Below are 21,760 nucleotides of genomic sequence, written 5' to 3'. Positions count from 1 at the left end.
AACTGTTCAGTGGCTCTCCCACAGTTATATTAAACAGATCTGTGCTCCCAAGTAAATTTATTATCTCTGTACCAGCTTCCTTATTTTGCTAACACTTTAATCCCAGCCATTTTGTAGTCCCAAGTGACAGGCCACCCAAATACTCCCTATCTTTTGGTAGAATACATAAGGTGATAATCCGTTCTCCTGGTGTAATTTTCACACTGTGATTGCAAGAATACCAGGTACTGGGAGTGCTTCAGGTATACTTGGAGGATGGAGGCTAGTTACAGGGGCTCAGAACTTCTCAACCAAGTAGTTCTACTTTTTTTTTTTTAAAAATTAATTAATTAATTAGTAATTTTTGGTTCTATTGGGTCTTCGTTGCTGCGCACAGGCTTTCTCTAGTTGTGGCGAGTGGGAGCTACTCTTTGTTGCAGTGCGCGGGCTTCTCATTGCTGTGGCTTCTCTTGTTGCAGAGCACGGGCTCTAGGTGCGCGGGCTTCAGTAGTTGTGGCTCGTGGGCTCTAGAGCGCAGGCTCAGTAGTTGTGGCGCATGGGCTTAGCTGCTCCGCGGCATGTGGCATCTTCCTGGACCAGGACTCGAACTCGTGTCCCCTGCATTCGCAGGCAGATTCTTAACCACTGTGCCGGCAGGGAAGCCCAGTAGTTCTACTTTGATTGATACTTTGATGGAGAGGTTCTTGTGCTATATCTAAAAAGAGTTTGCAAACCACTTGTTCTAGAACAGAAGAACAGATTCATTCTTTGGATCTTTATTCTGAGGGAAGACAGTAGAGTTCCCAAACTGTTTTTTTTTCCCCTTCCAGAAATAATTATTTTGCCTTGAAAGTTAGTAAGTACCACCAGATCAGGTGAGATTGATTCTATCTTGGTGATAATACCAGGTTTTGTGCCAAGTGAAGTGTCTCAGAGTAATGCTGGCTGTGGGTAATTGTTTTGAAATAAACTGCCAAATAGTGTTCTGGTTAAGGTGTCTTTTTGATAAAATAGTTTTCAAATTTCCTGTGCACATCTTTCCTTTTAAGTTGTTTTCTAATGTTAATTCTTACCTCCATAATGACATATAGCTTGAATATTTTTATCCTTATGCTTAATTTAAGTTAGAGATAAGAGATTGGTATTCTTTGGTTTGTGAAGTGGGTAAACTTTACTGAACTTTTTTTTTTTTTTTAATAATTTTTATTTTTTTTTTAAATTTTATTTATTTATGGCTGTGTTGGGTCTTTGTTTCTGTGCGAGGGCTTTCTCTAGTTGTGGCAAGCGGGGGCCACTCTTCATCGCGGTGCACGGGCCTCTCACTATCGCGGCCTCTCTTGTTGCGGAGCACAGGCTCCAGACGCGCAGGCTCAGCAGTTGTGGCTCACGGGCCCAGTTGCTCCGTGGCATGTGGGATCTTCCCAGACCAGGGCACGAACCCGTGTCTCCTGCATTGGCAGGCGGATTCTTAACCACTGCGCCACCAGGGAAGCCCCTTTACTGAACTTTTTAAAAACTGTAGGAAAATAGATATTTTGTTCTAAAATGTAAATTATCTCTCCCCCTCAGCTGATGTAAGCAATGGCACAGTAAAGAAAGAGTCTTCTAATAAAGAAGTAGCAAGAATATGGATAAATGACATGAAAATGAGGAGTTTTTCCCCGACCATGGTGAGTTTCAAAAGCTGTATCTGTATTTTTGTGTGGTATGAAAGCACACTTGGCTAAGTGTAGCTCTCAGAAAACTTTTTTTGGCGTGAAGGGGAGCTTCTCAGCCACATAAACTAATGAACAAGCATTAAACCTCACTGGAATAAATTAATATATGTTAAACAAGGTGATTATAACATACATATTTGATAGGATAGAGTATTATACAAAGTACTGACACTTTTCTGTTGTGAATTTCATCTGATAAGTAAAAAGGATAATGTGGAGTTAACCAAAAGTACTTGATAATTATGTTCATTTTAGGATTGAGCCTTATTATATAGCTGGTTATGGGATGTCAGATCACATAATGGTTTAGTTGTGAGTAAATTATATGTTAACATTTTTTTTACATTTTGGAAATGCTATATGCTTCAGTTAAATTGATTCTGTGCGTGCATTTAATAATTACGCAGTGTATAACCCTGCCTCTGTATGTATCCTCTGTGTGGTGGGTTTCTGGCTCCCCATTTTAAAAAACATATAATTAACACCACATGGTTTAAGTAGTAATATAAGGTACAGCAAGAGGTAAATAGTGATGCTCGCAATAGGGCTTATGAGTTTGTAGGAAGATGAGACTCAGATGGCCTGGGAGGACTTCACTTTTTTTTTTTTTTTTTAAATTTTATTTATTTATTTGTTTTTATTTTTGGCTGTGTTGGGTTTTCGTTGCTGCGCATGCGGTTTCTCTAGTTGCGGTGAATGGGGGTTACTCTTCATTGTGGTGCGCAGGCTTCTCACTGTCGTGGCTTCTCTTGTTGCAGGGCACAGTCTCTAGAGTGCAGGCTCAGTAGTTGTGGCGCACGGGCTCAGTTGCTCCGCGGCATGTGGGATCTTCCCAGGCCAGGGATCGAACCCGTGTCCCCTGCATTGGCAGGCAGATTCTTAACCACTGTGCCACCAGGGAAGCCCAGGACTTCATTTTATGGAGGAGATGTCGTGGAGTTTGGGTGTCGAGTCTGGAGAGACTTTGAGAGGGCATTTTAGGAAGGGAGCTACAGCATTAATAGGCACAGAGGAGGTGGTAGCTATATGCTTAGGATACTTGGCTTGCAGGAAGAAATTGGAATGGTTGACTGGGGGCTCTGTGGAGGGTCCTGAATTGAATTTGATGGACTTGGGACTTGGGGCAGCACCAGTGAGGGCTACTGGAAGTAGAGGGACCTATTAGTGACTCAGGATGGGTTGGGAAGAAGAGACAGGTTAAGAGGTTGGTTAAGTAATCCAGAAGGGAAGTGATAAGGAACTAAACTTTAGGGATTGCAAAGGTGATTGGAAAGGAAAAAAGGAAGAAAGTAAGAGGGGACTGCACATAATGATACCAGAGGATTGGTAAGACTGGGAATGAAATATGGACTTGGAGAGACAGCAAAGCAACCTGTGCCTGAGGTTTTGAACGGGGACCAGGAGAACAAGTGTTGGCAGTATCAGTTTACTTAACAGTTGAGTGCCAGCAGCTTACTTGGAAGTTGATTTTTGGAAAATAAGAATGCATTTTTCTTTAAGATTATTTAGTGCTCAAGTTCCCAGTCCAGCCCCTATTGCCCATAACATGCCCAAAGTTCTATGTTGTCCTAGCAGTTAAGAGACATCTAACAGAGTGCAAACTGGTAGCCTGTGGATGAAAACCAATTGACAGGTGTTTTGTTTGGCCTCCACATTATTTTGAAAATTTTTGAATGTGTTACAAACACATAAAAATGCTGATTTCCAGGTTCTCTTGAGAAATAGGAGTACCTGACAATCCTGGGCCCACATTCCCCACCTCGTGTTAACATGCCTGGAGTTGAGTAGTGAACATCTACTTTGTGTGTTGGTCACACATTCCCCATGTACCACAGTCTCCCTCTCCTTCATTTATCTCCTTGACCCTAAGCTTGGTGTCAGTTGCCATTTTACATCCAGGTGGCTTAGACATATTACTTGTCTGGTCCTTGGATTTTGTGACCGTATTGTGTTACCAACTAATCCCCCAATTATATACCTGCGGTATATTTTTTTTAAAGGTAGGGAAAGACAAGGTAGAGGGAGAAAGGTGGCTGGTCATTTAGCAGAGGGCGCATTCCTATTTTACAGATGAGGAAAAGGTGCAAAGGGGGATGGGGAGGACTCAGAATGTAAGTAATTTGCCCAAGGCTACACAGATAACAGCAGAAGTGGGGTCTGGATCTGTTTCTCTGGCCAGCTCCATTTCATCTCTTATTTCTGAAACTGGGTTTTATTTTGGCATACTTTCTGAGAACATTCAGAGTTTCTTTGGATTTTTTCCTAAGGACTCCATGGGTTGATGGCTGGATGTTTATCTCACATCTCCCTTTTCTTTCCCACATTTACTGAGCATCTGTATGCCATATGCTGCTCTAGACTAAATAAAAATAAATAAGTAAAATAAAAATAAAAGAGGAGCCTGACCTTACATTTTATTTATTTATTTGTTTTTAAAATAAATATTTTATTTATTTTATTTTTGGCTGCATTGGGTCTTCGTTGCTGTGCATGGGCTTTCTCTAGTTGCAGCGAGCGGGGGCTACTCTTCGTTGTGGTGCGCGGGCTTCTCGTTGCCCTGGCTTCTCTTGTTGCGGAGCACGGGCTCTAGGTGTGTGGGCTTCAGTAGTTGTGGCACGTGGGCTCAGTAGTTGTGGCTCGCAGACTCTAGAGCGCAAGCTCAGTAGTTGTGGCGCACGGGCTTAGTTGCTCCGCAGCATGTGGGATCTTCCCGGACCAGGGCTCGAACCCGTGTCCCCTGCATTGGCAGGTGGATTCTTAACCACTGCGTCACCAGGGAAGCCCTGATGTTACATTTTAATGCCCTGATGTTACATTTTAATGCCCTGATGTTACATTTTAATGCCATGTTGTCCTTTACCTGTAGGTCCTGACTAGGTTTTCTCTTTGTCCTTCTCCTCCCTTCCTTGGTATATTGGGTCCCACAGCTTCTTCCCTACACTCTTCCTTGATCAAGCCCACATTAATAAAGAGCTTCCCTTTATGGTTTACTGGTAGTGAAAAGCAGCTTTTTCAGGCGCTTCTTATTCCCCTATTCCTCCCTCCCTCTACCCCTTTAAGATTCTGTAGAGAAACACAAGGTAACATGACTATATTGACCATTCACTCACTTTGCCTGGGGCAGTCTGGGTTTACTGCTGTTTTCCTGGTGTAGTTACTAATAACTCCTCATTTTATTCTCAGATGTGCTGAAGTTTGGAGAGTAGGTGATATAGGATTCTGTATGATTGTTGTGTCTGTGGAGACACAGATGTCTGAAGTAAATTCTCTGTCTTTTAGAAGAACCTTTAAACTCCAGAGTTTTCTGGGGTTTTGGTTTTAGGATCTAAGGGAAAGAAACAGATGAAGGTGAACTGAGAAGAGGGTGGGATGTGAGACTTAAAGAGAGTTCCTGTCTGTGAGATTGTAGGATGTGCTGCTGGGACTCATCCACCTTTTCTCTCCAAACCCCTTGTTCTTTCTATTCCTGGAACTGCAATGAAGAGTGAGGACTGGAGGTTAGACTTCTGGGCATCAGGGAGGCTGGCAGGCAATATTGAAGGGGAAAGTAGTTTGAGAAGGTGGTGGAGCCCTGTGGTGACCCATTTGTGTGTTTGCGATGAGAGCAGGTCATGGATTATCTGTGCTTATCTTTGGAGGAGCAGGGAAACCACAGACTCTGACCCAGATATCTATTAGGGAATATAGAAGTGGTATGTCCTGTTTCCAGGATTGAAGATAATGGGTATTCCTACAGAAGAGTTTTTCTGTGTGTTGGCTGGGCCTCCAGTTTCTGGACTTAGTTGATTTTGCTCTCTCTGTTACAGAAGGTCCCTGTTGTGAAAGAGGAAGATGAACCAGAGGAAGAAGATGAAGAAGAAATGGGTCATGCGGAAACCTATGCAGAGTATATGCCAATAAAATGTATGTCTTTGGGATTTGTCAAAATAATGAAAGACTTCTGGGTTCCTTTTGAACTTAAAAAACTTTCCCGCATATATTATTATGTATTAAGATCTATCAGTGTTGGGTACCTCAGGATTTGATAAGTGTGAGCTTTGTAGTATGTTTTAAACTATAATATGTTTTAAAATAGCTACATGAAAATTCTGTGAGTTTTTTAATTTTCCTACACAAATTTAGAGCTTTGCTTTGGAATGAAGTCTTTTAAAACCACAAGTGAAAAGGCTTTTTCCTTTCAAGTTAATTTTGCTCATATCAGCAGTGATTATAAAATCATAGTAAATTACAGAAATGTAAACACGTATCTTAGCTTTATAGTTTATACAGCTTATCTAAAACAAATTATAAAAACATGGGAATCTTAAAAATAAAATCGCTATTCGAATTCAGTGGTTTAAATTAACACCATTGCTTCCTTTTTTCCCGTAATGACCATGATTCATTTTTTTAGTGGCCACTGTATTAAGTTGAAAATTAATAATTTTTAGTTTTTGTGTAAAATTTTTCACTTTTTTATTTTATGGGGGTAATAAGATGGAAGAAAATCTATGGCTAGAATTTTTCTCTCCTATACTCTGGCTTTCTATAAAAAGTCACCAATAAGACCACTTAAACTAAAAATCTCTGTTTACCAACTGTGTATGGATTCCAAATTCCCATACTTTCCTGGTTATTTAAAATGACACCTTAATCTAGGATTATGTTCTGTTACTACTGGAGAACCTGGTGGTATGAACTGCGATGGTATTTTTCTAGATCTTTTTAATCAAGTCTCTATTTAAACCATAGGTAGTTGATAAATAGGTCATTTTAGTCAAATTTAAACAGTACTTTACCATCAGTCAGTGAATTTATATAGGATCCCAGGATGTATAGTTACTTATTATATTTTCTCTGTCAGAGGAGAAATATTGCAATATCTTATGATAAGACTGGGAAGTGTTATTACTTAGAATAATTAAAATGAAGTATTTTTAAATTTTTGTTTAGTAAAAATTGGCCTGCGTCACCCAGATGCTGTAGTTGAAACTAGTTCTTTATCCAGTGTTACTCCTCCTGATGTTTGGTACAAAACGTCTATTTCTGAAGAAACCATTGATAATGGCTGGTTATCAGCATTACAGCTTGAGGCAATTACATATGCAGCCCAGGTAAGCTGTATAATTTATAACTACATACAGTTTTTATCTTTATTCTTAGTTCACAATGTATAGTTCTTTTAATTCAAAGTTAAGTTTTCCTTGCATGAAAATCTTGTGAATGTTATTTTTTTCTTTTTTTTTTTTTTAAAGAGAGGGAAGCGAAAGGAAGGTTGTTCTTTGTTTTTTTTTTTTGTAAATTTATTTATTTATTTATTTTTGGCTGTGTTGGGTCTTCGTTTCTGTGCGAGGGCTTTCTCTAGTTGCGGCAAGTGGGGGCCACTCCTCATCGCGGCGCGTGGGCCTTTCACTGTTGTGGCCTCTCCTGTTTCGGGGCACAGGCTCCAGACGCGCAGGCTCAGCAGTTGTGGCTCACGGGCATAGTTGCTCCGCTGCACGTGGGACCCTCCCAGACCAGGGCTCGAACCCATGTCCCCTGCATTGGCAGGCAGACTCTCAACCACTGCACCACCAGGGAAGCCCGTGAATGTGATTTTTATAGAAGTTTTATGTGTTAGAAAATTAAAGGGGTAGTGTGGATATGGGGAATGTGTTTCTAGTGCAAATGATAAATTGTCATAACCTTTTTGGAATTCACTGGGAACATGTATTAAAATTAAAAATACCTATATCCTTTTACCTAACGATTCCATGGGAGTCTGTTTCATAGAACTATTAGATAAGAACATATATATATAAGGCTATTTGTTGCAGCTTTTTTTCCCCCCAGTGGCTAAAAGCTAGAAAAGATTTGAAAGCTCAAACCCTTGGGGAGTGATTGAATAACCTTTGGTATTACCATATGGGTGTTGTACCAGCTTTTATATTATGTTAATTGTCTTGAAAGGATTTCTGAAATACTCCATTTTTGTAAAATAGGCAACCGTCCCCCATATTTATGTTGTAAAAAAAAGTTTGTATTTGATTGTACAGTCCTTGAAAAATTATGGAAGAATACTCACCAATTTGTTAACTTATTTACCTGCTACATACGAGGGTAGCAAGAAAAAAATACACAGACCTCAGAGATAGGGCAGGTTTGGTTCCAGACCATCACAGTAAAGCAAATGTCACAATAAAATGAGTCACATGAAGTTTTTGGTTTCCCAGTACATGCAAAACTTAGTGTTTACACTATAATGTAGTCTGTTAAGTGTGCAATAGCATTATGTTCAGAAAAACAATGTACATACCTTAATTTAAAAATACTTTAATGCTAAAAAATGCTAATCATCATCTGAGGCTTCAGCAAGTTGTAATCTTTTTGCTGGTGGGAGGTCTCGCCTTGGCGTTGATGGCTGCTAAATGATCAGAGTGGTGGTTATTGAAGGCTGGAGGGGCTGTGGCAGTTTCTTAAAATAAGACAACAGTGAAGTTTGCCACATTGATTCACTCTTCCTTGCACTAATGATTTCTCTGTAGCATGCAGTGCTGTTTGATGGCATTTTACCCACAGAACTTCTTTCAGAATTGGAGTCAGTCCTCTCAAACTCTGCCACTGCTTTATCAACTAAGTTTATGTAATATTCTAAATCCTTTGTTGTTAATTTCAACAGTCCTCTCAGCATCTTCATTAGGAGTAGATTTCCATCTCAAGAATCTACTTCCTCCACTGAAGTCTTGAACCCCTCCAAGTCATCCATGAGGGTTAACTCCTGTTAATGTTGATATTTTGACCTCTTCCCATGAATCATGAATGTTCTTAGTGGCATCTAGAAGGGTGATTCCTTTTCTGGAAGGTTTTCAGTTGATTTTGTCCAGGTGCATCAGAGGAATCAACTATCTATGGCAGTTACAGCCTTACAAAATGTGTTTCTTAAAGAGTAAGATTTGAAAGCCAAAATTACTCTTAGCTCCGTGGGCTGCAGAAAGGCTGTTTTACAAAGCAGGCATGAAAGTGACATTGATCTCGTTGCACATCTCCATTAGAGCTCTTGGGTGCATTGTCAATGAGTGGTATTACTTTGAAAGGAACCTTTCATTCTGAGCAGTAGGTCTCAACAGTGGGTTTCAAATATTCAGTAAACCATGTTGTAAACAGATGTGCTGCCTTGTTGTTCCATTTGTAGAGCACAGGCAGCGTAGATTGAGCATAATTCTTAAGGACCCTAGGATTTTTCGAATGGGAAATGAGCATTGGCTTCAACTTCAGGCCACCAGCTGCATTAGCCCCTAATAAGTCAGCCTGTCCTCTGAAGCTTTGAAGCCAGACATTGACTTCTTCTCTCTAGCTATGAAAGTCCTAGATAGCATCTTCTTCCAAAAGAAGGCTGTTTCATCTACATTGAAAATCTGTTGTTTAATGTAGCCACATTTATCGATTATCTTAGCTAGATCTTCTGGATAACTTGGTGAAGCTTCTGCATCAGCACTTGCTCTTTCACCTTGCAATTATGTTATGGAGATGACTCCTTAAACCTCATGAACCAACCTCTGCGAGCTTCAGAATTCTTCTGCAACTTCCTCACCTCTCTCAGCCTTCGTAGAATTAAAGAGAGTTAGGGCCTTGCTCTGGATTAGGCTTTGGCTTAAGGGAATATTATGGCTTGTTTGATCTTCTTTTGAGACCACTAAAAGTTTCTTCACGTCAGCAATAAGGCTGTTTGGCTTTCTTATTGTTTGTTCACTGAAGTAGCACTTTTTTTTTTTTTAAACTTTGGGTTTATTTATTTATTTATTTATGGCTGTGTTGGGTCTTCGTTTCTGTGCGAGGGCTTTCTCTAGTTCTGGCAAGTGGGGGCCACTCTTGATCGCGGTGCGTGGGCCTCTCACTATCGCGGCCTCTCTTGTTGCGGAGCACAGGCTCCAGACGCACAAGCTCAGTAATTGTGGCTCATGGGCCCAGTTGCTCCGCGGCATGTGGGATCTTCCCAGACCAGGGCTCGAACCCATGTCCCCTGCATTGGCAGGCAGATTCTCAACCACTGCGCCACCAGGGAAGCCCCTGAAGTAGCACTTTTAATTTCCTTTAAGAACTTTTTTTTTTCATTCACAACTTTGCTGTTTGGAGCAAGAGGCCTGGTATTCAGTTTGTCTAGGCTTTCAACATGTCTTCCTTATGTTGTAATCATTTCTAGCTGTTGATTTAAAGTGAGAGACGTGCAGCTCTTCCTTTCACTTGAATGCTTAAAGAAGCCATTGTAGAGTTATTAATTGGTCTAATTTCAATACTGTTGTGTCTCAGGGAATAGGGAGGCCGAAGGAGAGAGAGAGATGGGGGAAATGGTCAGTCGGTGGAGCAGTCACAATACACACAACATTTATTAATTAAGTTCACCATCTTATATGGGCGGGGTTCATGGCAGCCCAAAACAATTAAAATAGTAACATCAAAGATCACTGATCACAGATCACAATAACAAATATAATAATAATGAAAAAGTTTGAAATAGTATGAGAATTACCAAAGAGTGACTCAGAGACACAAAAGAGCAACTGCTGTTGGAAAAATGGCACCAATAAAATTGCTTGATGCAGGGTTGCCACAGACCTTCAATATGTAAAAAATGCAGTATCCCCTGAAGTGCAGTAACAGTGAAGCACAATAAAATGAGGTATGCCTGTATAGTTAAGTAAAGAAAGTATCCACACTAAGCCAACTGTATGCCATTTATATAAAAACAGAGAATGTTAATATATGACTAAAAGAAGGTATGAAAGACTGATTACCAAAATATCTAAAGGAATAGATAATTACCAGCGTTTTCTTTTTCAGCAACATGAAACATTCCTACCAAATGGAGATCGTGCTGGATTCTTAATAGGTGATGGTGCTGGTGTAGGAAAAGGAAGGACAATAGCAGGAATCATCTATGAAAATTATTTGTTGAGTAGAAAAAGGGCTTTGTGGTAAGTGCTAAAGACTGGCTGCGGAAGCTTTTGTTTGTGAATAATCCAGCATATGGGGATGGGTCTTCATGAGTAAGTATATTTTTTTGAAGTGTCAAGGCCTGGGTTTATTTATTCCTGAATATTGCTAGAATGATGGGATTTGTATTTAATTTGTGTGTTTTTCTTTTCCCTTTTTTTTGTGGCAGGTTCAGTGTTTCAAATGATTTAAAATATGATGCCGAAAGAGATTTGAGGGATATTGGAGCAAAAAACATTTTGGTCCATTCATTAAATAAGGTATGAAAGTTTTCTATTCAGTTGGTCATTCAATAAATATTGACTTATCTGTGAGATGGGAATAATAGGGTTGTTAAGAGTATTAAATGAGTTATTTCACAGAAAGCATAGTGAGTGCTAGCCACTATTGTTGGTTTTTGGATTACTAAGTGTTAAATAATATGCCAGGTAGGGTTATGTAGTGGCAAACGAAATAGGCATTGTCTGTTTTTATGGAGTTTATTCTCTCACTCTTAAGGGTTTTTCGTTTGTTTGTTTTTGTCTGTTTCTGAAGTTACTGTATATGGGTGAAACTCATATAACTATGAGTATAAGGGTGCAGTGTGATAAAGCTACATGGACAGGTAGTGTGCCCGTCGCATCATACAGCAGAGAATTGTGGTTTGGAGACTGGTTTAGATATTTGTACATTCAGTGGACTTGTATACCCGTACCTGTGTTCATGTTAAAACAGTTCTGTCTAATGGAAGAAAATGTGTTTCATTATCTAGAAAGCACAGTTCAGTGTTCATTTAGCAAATCTTTATTGGCCTCCTACTATGCACCAATTCCTGGAGTCACATGGGTAGAATAGACAGACCTAGTTCCTGCAGGTGCTTCCCTGCTAGCCCTTTGAAAATAAGTAAATGTAAATCTACTTTCCATGTGAGTCCTAAGTTGCTTCAGTGTTGTTGCCTTGCCCATCAGTGGCTTTTTTTGGGTGAGGGTTACTGAGTGGTTTGTTGGTAAAGTACTGTGTCTTGAATGACTACTAACAGTTCAAAACTAAAACATGTAAGGGGCATCTAGAAATATTTTTGATTTCTAAATCAGCATAATTGAGGAAGACCACAATAACTATTAATCATAATTCTTATATATCCCTCAGATCTTAATTACAGTGCTTTGCATGTAGTAAATGCACAATAAATATTTGTAGAATGAATATTGTGACCTTTTCTTGGGGAGTTTGGTTTGTAATCTTTTTTTGATGATAGACTTTTTTGAGACTTTGATGAAAACTGGATCCTTGTACGTTAAAGTTATATACACACACACACACGAGAGGGTTCATGTTTGTGTGTGTGCATGTGTGTACACATGTGTATGAGAAATTTTGTGTATGATCTTAAGAGGTCCTTTGACTTTCCTGAAGCCCATCATGCTACCACCAGTTTCCTGCTGTAGAAATCTGGGTGGGATAAATATTTGAGACAAAAGTGTATTTATTAAGTTCTTTTCTTTTCTTTTTTAGTTTAAATACGGAAAAATTTCTTCCAAACATAATGGGAGTGTGAAGAAGGGTGTGATTTTTGCTACCTATTCTTCCCTCATTGGTGAAAGTCAGTCTGGTGGTAAATACAAAACGAGGTTAAAACAACTCCTACATTGGTGCGGTGATGACTTCGATGGAGTGGTATCCTTTGCAACAAGTTTTATAATTTTTAATGACACAAAATCTAACACACAGGAATTCTGAGGTTAAATAAAAAGACTGCTGGGATGAGAGCTTTAATGATTACATAGAGTCCAAGGGAGTCAGAAAGTTGATTCTGTTTTGTAGCTGTCATTTACTAGGCCAGTATTTAAGTTCCTGCTTTAGGAAAATGTTAATAGATATGGGACATGCTGAATACTATATTCCCTTCTTAACTTAGTGATTTCCAAACTCATTTGCTCATAGCATACCTTTTACTATCCTGCATGAGGAACAGCAGTTTTTGTTTGTTTGTTTGTTTTTATAAATTTATTTATTTATTTATTTATTTTTGGCTGTGTTGGGTCTTCATTTCTGTACGAGGGCTTTCTCCAGTTGTGGCGAGCGGGGGCCACTCTTCATCACGGTGCGCGGGCCTCTCACTGTCGCGGCCTCTCCCGTTGCGGAGCACAGGCTCCAGACGCGCAGGCTCAGTAGTTGTGGCTCACGGGCCTAGTTGCTCCGCGGCATGTGGGATCTTCCCGGACTGGGGCACGAACCCATGTCCCCTGCATTGGCAGGCGGATTCTTAACCACTGCGCCACCAGGGAAGCCCGGAACACCAGTTTTTGAAGTACTGATTAAGTTGGTTATCAGTTGTGCTTCTATTTAACAAAATTTGCTCAAATAATCTGTGTGGTGTGCATTTTTAGCTGTAGTGGATCCTTCCATTCATTCTAATTAAGAATTAAATATCCAGTTAAGGAGTGACAGCGCCGCAAGGTGGCAGCCACCACGGGCTCGGACAGTTTATGAAAACTGAATATACAGCGTTAAAATAGAATGTGGACCTAAATACCCAGAAGCAACCCCCTTTGTAAGATTTGTAAGAAAAATTAATATGAATGGAGTTAATAGTTCTAATGGAGTGGTGGACCCAAGAGCCATATCAATGCTAGCAAAATGGCAGAATTCATATAGCTTCACAGTTGTCCTGCAAGAGCTTTGGTGCATAATGACGTCTAAACAAAATATGAAGCTCCCTTAGCCGCCTGAAGGACGGTGTTAACAGTAGTTAATCAAAAAGAAAAACCACAGGCCCTCCGCTACCCCCGCATTCGATTCAAGCAGTCTTCATTTTCTGCAGTAGTAAATTTTCTAGATACCAAAAAAAAAAATTAAATATCCAGTTAAGGTTAATGCCAAATTCAGTGAATGCCTCTGTGGCTGGGGGAAGGGGGCTGTGGAGATCAAGGAGAGGCACATAGAGGGCTTCATTTATATTAGTGATCTTACAGAAAAAGAAAACCATCTGAAGCAAATATGGCAAAATGTTAAGGTTTGACAAAACCAGATGATAGGTATGTGGGTATTAGTAAAAAAAAAAAGTTAATGCTCAGGGGCTTGATATCAACAGTATCCCTCCCCCTAATAATCTTGATTCTTTTTTTTACTCCAGCTACCATCCCAGAAATCTTGGATGTTTCCCAAGTCCTGAGGGAAATAGAAGTTAACTCTTCCTGAAAGATTGGAGACACTTGCTACTAATGTGACATGTTCCTTAATTTACTCCTTACAGATAGTGTTTGATGAATGTCATAAAGCAAAAAACTTATGTCCTGTTGGTTCTTCAAAGCCAACCAAGACAGGCTTAGCAGTTTTAGAACTTCAGAACAAATTGCCAAAAGCCAGAGTTGTTTATGCTAGTGCCACTGGTGAGTAGTTATTTATTTAAAAGAGAGAGATATATATGTTATTTTTTCAGCTATAATATGTTTTGTTTGGGGGTTTTTCAGGTGCTTCTGAACCACGAAACATGGCCTATATGAACCGTCTTGGAATATGGGGTGAGGGAACTCCATTTAGAGAATTCAGTGATTTTATTCAGGCAGTAGAACGGAGGTAATGCAATTTACAGTATACACTATTTGTTCTCAGTAGCAATCTAAAAGAGGTGTTATTGCTAAAATCTCTTCCATGTATGTTAAGGCTCTACTATATTTAATGATAGTTACTGTGTGTTTTAATTTTATTCAGAGGTGTTGGTGCCATGGAAATAGTTGCTATGGATATGAAGCTTAGAGGAATGTACATTGCTCGACAGCTGAGCTTTACTGGTGTGACCTTCAAAATTGAGGAAGTTCTTCTTTCTCAGAGCTATGTTAAAATGTATAACAAAGCAGTCAAACTGGTGAGCATGTTTTTCTTAACTCAACTCTTAGTACTTTTAATGTACCTGCTAATGTATCTGTTAGCCAGTTTTGTCCAGTCAGGAGTATATTTTGTCCAGTATACTCCTGTCAGCTCACAGGAGTATATTTCTGCTATAAAACAACAGATAAATCACTGGTTCCTTATTTTCCCAATTTTCCAAGTTTTCTCTTTGTTAAAGTAATTTATAAAAAATAGCCATTTATTTCGGTTGTATAGTTTTAAAAATCACAATGTAACTGTTTCCTAAAATGACCGCATTAGTTAATAAGAATTTTGGGACAGCTCTATGTGAGCGTCCTAAAAAACATTTGTTTAGAGATTCCCAAGTTACTGAAACTGCTTCGTTGAATTAATGCTAAATGGTGTCTTGCACTCTATTCTGATTGAATTAGTCATTTTAAAGTCACACTCAAAAGATTGAAATACCTAAAATGTTGGTTGTGCGCCTTCAGTGGGTCATTGCCAGAGAGCGATTTCAGCAAGCTGCAGACCTGATTGATGCTGAGCAACGAATGAAAAAGTCCATGTGGGGTCAGTTCTGGTCTGCTCACCAGAGATTTTTCAAATACTTGTGCATAGCGTCCAAAGTTAAGAGGGTTGTTCAGCTAGCTCGAGAAGAAATCAAGAATGGAAAAGTAAGTTGGAGAATGCATTAACAGATTCATCTTTGCTTATGTGTTTTAGTCTTTTGGGTGTTGAGGCCTTCTACTTATAAAAGCCTTTTCTTTCTAAAGGGTAGTTGTAAAAAGTATTAACATAGTAAGACTTTAAACAATGCATTTTTAAGATAATAAAAGCAATACGTGTTTATAAAGAATTTGGATAGCTCAGAAAAGTATAAACAGACATCACTATAATTTGGCTAACCATAGATGTAACAACTGATAACACATGGATATATATTACATTAAGGTTTTTTCCTTTTTGGTAAATACATATTTAGTTAAAGCACAAAGAACTGGGGCAGGGGCTTCAGTAGTGTCCACTGTTGTAATACTGTTTCCTAGCTAAGTGTATTGCATGTAGCATGTCTCAAATATATGTAGAATAAATAAATTGGTACACATGTACAATAATGGGTAATTCTTGTTTGAAATCTTTTTTTAAACTAAATATTTAAAATATGTCTTAAGAAACCACATAGATATTTTTATTTATAATTAATAATATTCCTTTTTGCCTCCAGTGTGTTGTAATTGGTCTGCAGTCTACGGGAGAAGCTAGAACATTAGAAGCCTTGGAAGAGGGTGGAGGAGAATTGAACGATTTCGTTTCAACTGCCAAGTAATGTTTATGGTTTTGAGTTTTTACTTAGATTAGTTTAAATGTTGGCATTTCCTGGAGGCAAGATTTTTGCGTTTTAAAGTTTTCCTGATTTTAGTTTTTACAGTCCTGTGTATGCATAACAATATGTCTATTGGAAAACAATAACATAGAAATGCTGAAATGTTAAGTATTTTGACAATATTATGTCCAGTATTTGGACTAACAGAAGGGCTTGATTTTTGTTTGTTTTGTACATCTTGGAAATCTGACAGCTTGGTTTAAGATATTCAGTTTTGTTTTGGCTTTGTGTATTGGAAACTACCATTATCCAGAGGAGCAATATAGTTTAGTTTGCCCCAATTTAGTATGCTCTAATATAAACATTGCAAGTAATCCTGAGATAGTCAAAAGAGATTTTAAAAATGTTTTTAGACACTGTTTTTCAGTTTGTTTGCCTAACAGACAGTTCTAACTCTGGTAGCAAAATTAACAAAATAACTTTTGCTGCCATGCTATCTTTTGCCTTCGGGGACACATTCAAGTGGCTCCTTTTAAGATAGATATAATTTAAAACTACTTTTAAAAGCAAAACATGCACCTGCTAATCTGTATCTTTCCTGTGCTTGCCTGCCTACTATTGCCTCTAAAATGATAGGCGCTAGTCACAGGGGGCTATTAAGCAGTTGAAGTGGCTAGTCCAAATTGAGATGACCTTTAAGTATGAAATAGACACCAGGTTTCAAAGACTTAAAGAAATATAATGTAAAACATTTCATTGATTACATTTTAAAGCGATAAGTTAAATAAAATATTAAAGTTAGTTTCACAAGTTTTCTTTTACTTTTTAATGTAGCTACTAGAAAGTGTAAAAATTGTGCTTGGCTTGCACTATATTTCAGTTGGACAGTCTTGGCCTAGAATATTAAAATTCATTTGAGCTGGATTATCAGTATTTTGTAAGATTGAATAAAACGTACTTTTTATTTTTTATTTTTTAAAAATTTATTTTATTTCATTTTTATTTATTTTTAAAATTTTTTCTTGGCTGTGTTGTGTCTTCATTGCTGCGTGCAGGCCCTCTCCAGCTGCGGCTAGCGGGGGCCACTCCTCGCTGCAGCACACAGGCCTCACATTGCGGCAGCCTCTCCAGCTGCAGAGCACGGGCTCCAGGCACGTGGGCTTCAGTAGTTGTGGCTGGCTTGAGCGCAGGCTCAGCAGTTGTGGCGCATGGGCTCCATTGCTCCGCAGCATGTGGGATCCTCCCAGACCAGGGCTCGAACCTGTGTCCCCTGCACTGGCAGGCGGATTCCCAACCACTGCGCCACCAGGGAAGCCCCAAATGTACTTTTTAGTAAGACATAGATTTTACTATTTGTAACTCTTGCATGTACCTGAAAATGGAAAATATATGTGAAATAAATTGGTTAAAGGATTGTTAAAGTCCTTTACATTCAGAATCCAACTCTTTTGAATCACTTTAAAAAAAATAAATAAATAAATTTATTTATTTATTTTTGGCTGTGTTGGTTCTTCGTTTCTGTGCGAGGGCTTTCTCTAGTTGTGGCGAGCGGGGGCCACTCTTCATCGCGGTGCACGGGCCTCTCACTGTCGCGGCCTCTTGTTGCGGAGCACGGCTCCAGATGCACAGGCTAAGTAGTTGTGGCGCACGGGCTTAGCCGCTCCGCGGCATGTGGGATCCTCCCGGACCACGACTCGAACCCGCGTCCCCTGCATCGGCAGGCAGACTCTCAGCCACTGCGCCACCAGGGAAGCCCTTGAATCACTTTTTGACTCAAGTCACTGATGTTCAGTTTTTCTTCATGGAGTCTTCCTCTGTGCAGCAGTTCTGAAAAAGAATCAGGAACCATTGGTGCTGAGTTCCTAAGCCAGCTTTACAATTACGTGGAGCTAACCTACTTTTGATATCCAGTTTGGAAATGCTGCTAATAAAGTATACTTATTTTAAACAAATACATTCAGTAAGACTTCATATATAATAAACTATTTTGCATACTGAGCCACTAACTGTCACTTTTTTCTCTCTTCGAACAGAGGAGTGTTGCAGTCACTCATTGAAAAACACTTCCCTGCTCCAGACAGGAAGAAACTTTATAGTTTGCTAGGAATCGATTTGACAGCTCCAAGTAACAACAGCTCACCAAGAGATAGTCCTTGTAAGGAAAATAAAATAAAGAAGCGGAAAGGTGGGTACTTTTCTTTAAATGGTGCTGGAAGTAGTATAAATTTGAGCATCTTTTTTTTTTTTTTTTTTTTTTTTGCCACCACCAAAAAGGATTTTTATTGAAGAGGTTTTTTTTTTTTTTTTTTACAAGAGATAAATAGACTGACACCAAGCATTGTACATGGATGACCACAACAAAAGCAACAATGATTGCAATTACCAAACATGAAACACACTCATACTATGTCATAATTAAATTTGAGCATCTTGATGCAAGCTGTATTTTGGGAATGTACTGCCTTCCTTGAATTGGCTCGTGTAGTTTTGTTTTTGTTTATTTTTTTTAAGGAAGTGTCTTTATTTATTTTTTTATTTATTTTCATGTCCACACCACATGGCTTGCGGAATCTTAGTTCCCTGACCAGGGATTGAACCCTGGGCCATGGCCGTGAAAGCACAGAGTCCTAACCACTGGACCACCAGGGAATTCCCTTGGCTCATGTAGTTTTTGAATACACAAGTAATCCCATTTTAAATTGGGGCTTTAACGATTTGACTGGTGCTGAGTAGGCACTGTGTTGAGCACTGCCCACACATGATCTCATTCAACCTGCAAGGGATCCATATGAAAGTAGGTTTTATTTTGTCAGGTTTTTTTTTTTTTTTTTTTTTTTAATTTATTTATTTATGGCTGTGTTGGGTCTTCATTTCTGTGCGAGGGCTCTCTCTAGTTGTGGCAAGCGGGGGCCACTCTTCATCGCGGTACGCTGGCCTCTCACTGTCGCGGAGCACAGGCTCCAGACGCGCGGGCTCAGTAATTGTGGCTCACGGGCCCAGTTGCTCCGTGGCATGTGGGATCCTCCCAGACCAGGGCTCGAACCCGTGTTCCCCGCATTGGCAGGCAGACTCCCAACCACTGCGCCACCAGGGAAGCCCTATTTTGTCAGTTTTATAGACAGAGGAAACTAAGGCACAGAAAGACTAAATGGTTAAGCGATATCCCCAGGTTGGCACAACTACTGGGTGATAAATGGGGAACCAAAATCCGGGCCTTTCTGTTGTCAATGCTGTGTGTGTGTGTGTGTGTATGGGTGTGTGAGAGTGTGTGTTTATATAGTCTTCTTTAAAGAGACTTCTGTTAGTTTATTATTTAATTATTAGGAATACACTCATCTTTGTTTGTTAGACATTTTATAATAATGCAAACTTGGATTTGTGTTTAGGTGCTTACTAAGTAAGCTCTTTGACTTTGAGAAGTTAACTTCTCAGGCTCTCTTTCTCTAAAATGGTGATAATAACTCATTATATTGTGAAGACTATCATACTGTGTGTTCTAAACACAGTGCCTGACACTTTAATGTTACATTTCATCTGTTCTAAGAAATGCTTTTTTTCCCTTACATTTTTAATATGCCTGAAAGTAGGTTGGCTATTATAATATAATTGACAGTATTTTTTTATTTTAGTGGCACAAAAAGTAATGCTGAGTCCTAGAGTCAGTAACATCTTAGAGTGGTCAGATAGACAGATGGTCATGTTTCCCTTTTTTGAATTATGTTCTCACCATCATTAATATGTGAACATTTTAATGTTCTGCTTAGTTTTGGTTGGTTTATTCCAGATATCTTTTATGAATATTCAGTAAGATAATTCAGATCAGCACCTTGTTTGACTTTTAAAAATGTAGTTTTTATAGGTTAGTTTTTTTAGTATTCCATGAAGTATTTGCATATTTTATAAATCTGTAATTATTAGGCCTCATCTCTCAACCTGATACACAAATTGTGACAATGCCATAGATTCTGTTTCATCTCTGTTGTCTTGAGATGTTTATTTTGAAACTTGTGCACTTGAAGGCTGTCTTGCATTGGTACTTATGTACCTGATTTCTTCTTAAGAATAATTGAATATAACCTGATTTCTTATAGGAATCCAAAAGGCTAGCTCTTGTTTATGAATTTTTAATTGTTCTTATATACTTACACAAATGCTTTTTTTCTGCATTTCTCATTTGAGTTAACTAAGTGTATTAGTTCATGAACTAAATGTAACTTCCTGGATCTTTAGAACAGTGTGTTTGGGCTGACTCTCTTGTTTGGGGTTTGAGGATAGGTGAAGAAATAACTCGAGAATCCAAAAAAGCACGAAAAATAGGTGGCCTTACTGGTAGCAGTTCTGATGATAGTGGAAGTGAATCTGATGCCTCCGATAATGAAGAAAGCGACTACGAGAGCTCTAAAAACATGAGTTCTGGAGATGACGATGATTTCAACCCATTTAGAGATGAGTCTAGTGAGGATGATGAAGATGGTGAGTTCATGAATCTATTAAATGTAAACTAAAGGATAGTTATTTCTGTGTATTTGTTTATTTATTTATTTTTGGCTGCGTTGGGTCTTAGTTGCAACAGGCGGGATCTTTTGTTGCGGCGCGCAGGCTTCTCTCTAGTGGCATGCAGGCGGCAGAGCACATGAGCTCTGGTTGCGGCGCACGGGCTTAGTTGCCCTGTGGTATGTGGGGTCTTAGTTCCCTGACCAGGGATCGAACCTGCATCCTCTGCAATTGGAAGGCAGATTCTTAATCGCTGGACCACCAGGGAAGTCCCTATTTCTGTGTATTTGAAATGGGGTATTGTACTAAAACCTTTTTTTTCCTGTAGAAATCATCACACAGATTCTAATCTTTGCTTGGTGGGAGCTCCAAGCTTGTCTGTCTTCTGGAGGTTCAGCACATTTATGTGAGATCATGACCTCAATTTTGTGCACTTATATTTAACCTCAAACCATGGAATTTACCTCATGGTGTATGGGTGTACTGCATCTCTGAAGTTGGTGGTGGTTTACAAGTTGTCGCTCAACAATACACAAACTCAACGGTGTTTCCTTTGGAAATTCTGTACTTGTGTTAACAAATGATTTGATACATGTCTTTCCTTAATTTTCAGATCCCTGGTTAATCAGAAAAGACCACAAGAAAAACAAAGATAAAAAAAAAAAGAGAAGTATAGATCCAGATTCTATTCAAAGTGCCTTATTAGCATCAGGTCTTGGATCAAAACGACCTAGTTTTTCTTCTACGCCAGTAATTTCACCTGCTCCTAACAGTGCACCAGGTATCCACATGGAAGCTTGCTTTGTCTGTGAAATGTACTTTTTTTTTTTTTAAGGGAACGCTATTTATTTATTTATTTATTTTGGCTGTGTTGCGTCTTCGTTTCTGTGCGAGGGCTTTCTCTAGTTGCGGCGAGCGGGCCTCTCACTATCACGGCCTATCTTGTTGCCGAGCACAGGCTCCAGACGCGCAGGCTCAGTAGTTGTGGCTCACGGGCCCAGTTGCTCCACGGCATGGGATCGTCCCAGACCAGGGCTCGAACCTGTGTCCCCTGCATTGGCAGGCAGATTCTCAACCACTGCGCCACCAGGGAAGCCCTGAAATGTACTTTTAGACAAAACAAATATTTAAACTTGGTCCTGATTTTTAACAAATGTACTTTATCTAGCTAACAGTAACACCAACAGCAACAATAGCCTTATAACAAGTCAGGATGCCGTGGAAAGGGCCCAGCAGATGAAGAAAGACCTACTTGATAAACTAGAAAAATTAGCTGAAGACCTCCCTCCTAATACCCTGGATGAACTTATTGATGAACTTGGTGGCCCTGAGAACGTTGCTGAGGTAAATATGACTTGATCAGGGCTGTCTCTCTTCTAGGTAATTTTTTGCCACTTTCAAACCCTTTAGAATAAGTGATATATTTGGTATCATCACATAATTATCTAATATCCTCTCTTAGATC

The 21,760-nt window shown here is 39.3% G+C and overlaps 1 protein-coding gene across 5 annotated transcripts in view; it reads left to right on the top strand.

The window, feature by feature from the left end:
- SBNO1 (strawberry notch homolog 1) overlaps positions 1 to 21,760 on the top strand; it is a 59,525-nt gene that overhangs the window by 13,758 nt on the left and 24,007 nt on the right. For 4 of the 5 annotated variants that reach the window (XM_082353845.1, XM_082353844.1, XM_082353842.1 and 1 more), the window contains 15 exons: positions 1,549 to 1,649; positions 5,504 to 5,600; positions 6,630 to 6,790; positions 10,494 to 10,627; positions 10,816 to 10,906; positions 12,141 to 12,302; positions 13,882 to 14,017; positions 14,099 to 14,204; positions 14,340 to 14,493; positions 14,969 to 15,151; positions 15,703 to 15,800; positions 17,835 to 17,986; positions 20,077 to 20,274; positions 20,909 to 21,076; positions 21,464 to 21,639. In XM_082353845.1, the coding sequence (XP_082209971.1) occupies positions 1,549 to 1,649; positions 5,504 to 5,600; positions 6,630 to 6,790; positions 10,494 to 10,627; positions 10,816 to 10,906; positions 12,141 to 12,302; positions 13,882 to 14,017; positions 14,099 to 14,204; positions 14,340 to 14,493; positions 14,969 to 15,151; positions 15,703 to 15,800; positions 17,835 to 17,986; positions 20,077 to 20,274; positions 20,909 to 21,076; positions 21,464 to 21,639 (2,117 nt within the window). The remainder of the gene's footprint in view (positions 1 to 1,548; positions 1,650 to 5,503; positions 5,601 to 6,629; positions 6,791 to 10,493; positions 10,628 to 10,815; positions 10,907 to 12,140; positions 12,303 to 13,881; positions 14,018 to 14,098; positions 14,205 to 14,339; positions 14,494 to 14,968; positions 15,152 to 15,702; positions 15,801 to 17,834; positions 17,987 to 20,076; positions 20,275 to 20,908; positions 21,077 to 21,463; positions 21,640 to 21,760) is intronic. The other variant, XM_082353843.1, reaches the window with a different exon arrangement.

The sequence above is a fragment of the Balaenoptera borealis genome (assembly GCF_965194805.1).
Source record: "Balaenoptera borealis genome assembly, chromosome: 14".
Lineage (NCBI taxonomy): Eukaryota > Metazoa > Chordata > Mammalia > Artiodactyla > Balaenopteridae > Balaenoptera > Balaenoptera borealis.
Note: the sequence above shows the minus strand (reverse complement) of the source record. Positions and strands in the feature narration are given on the sequence as shown.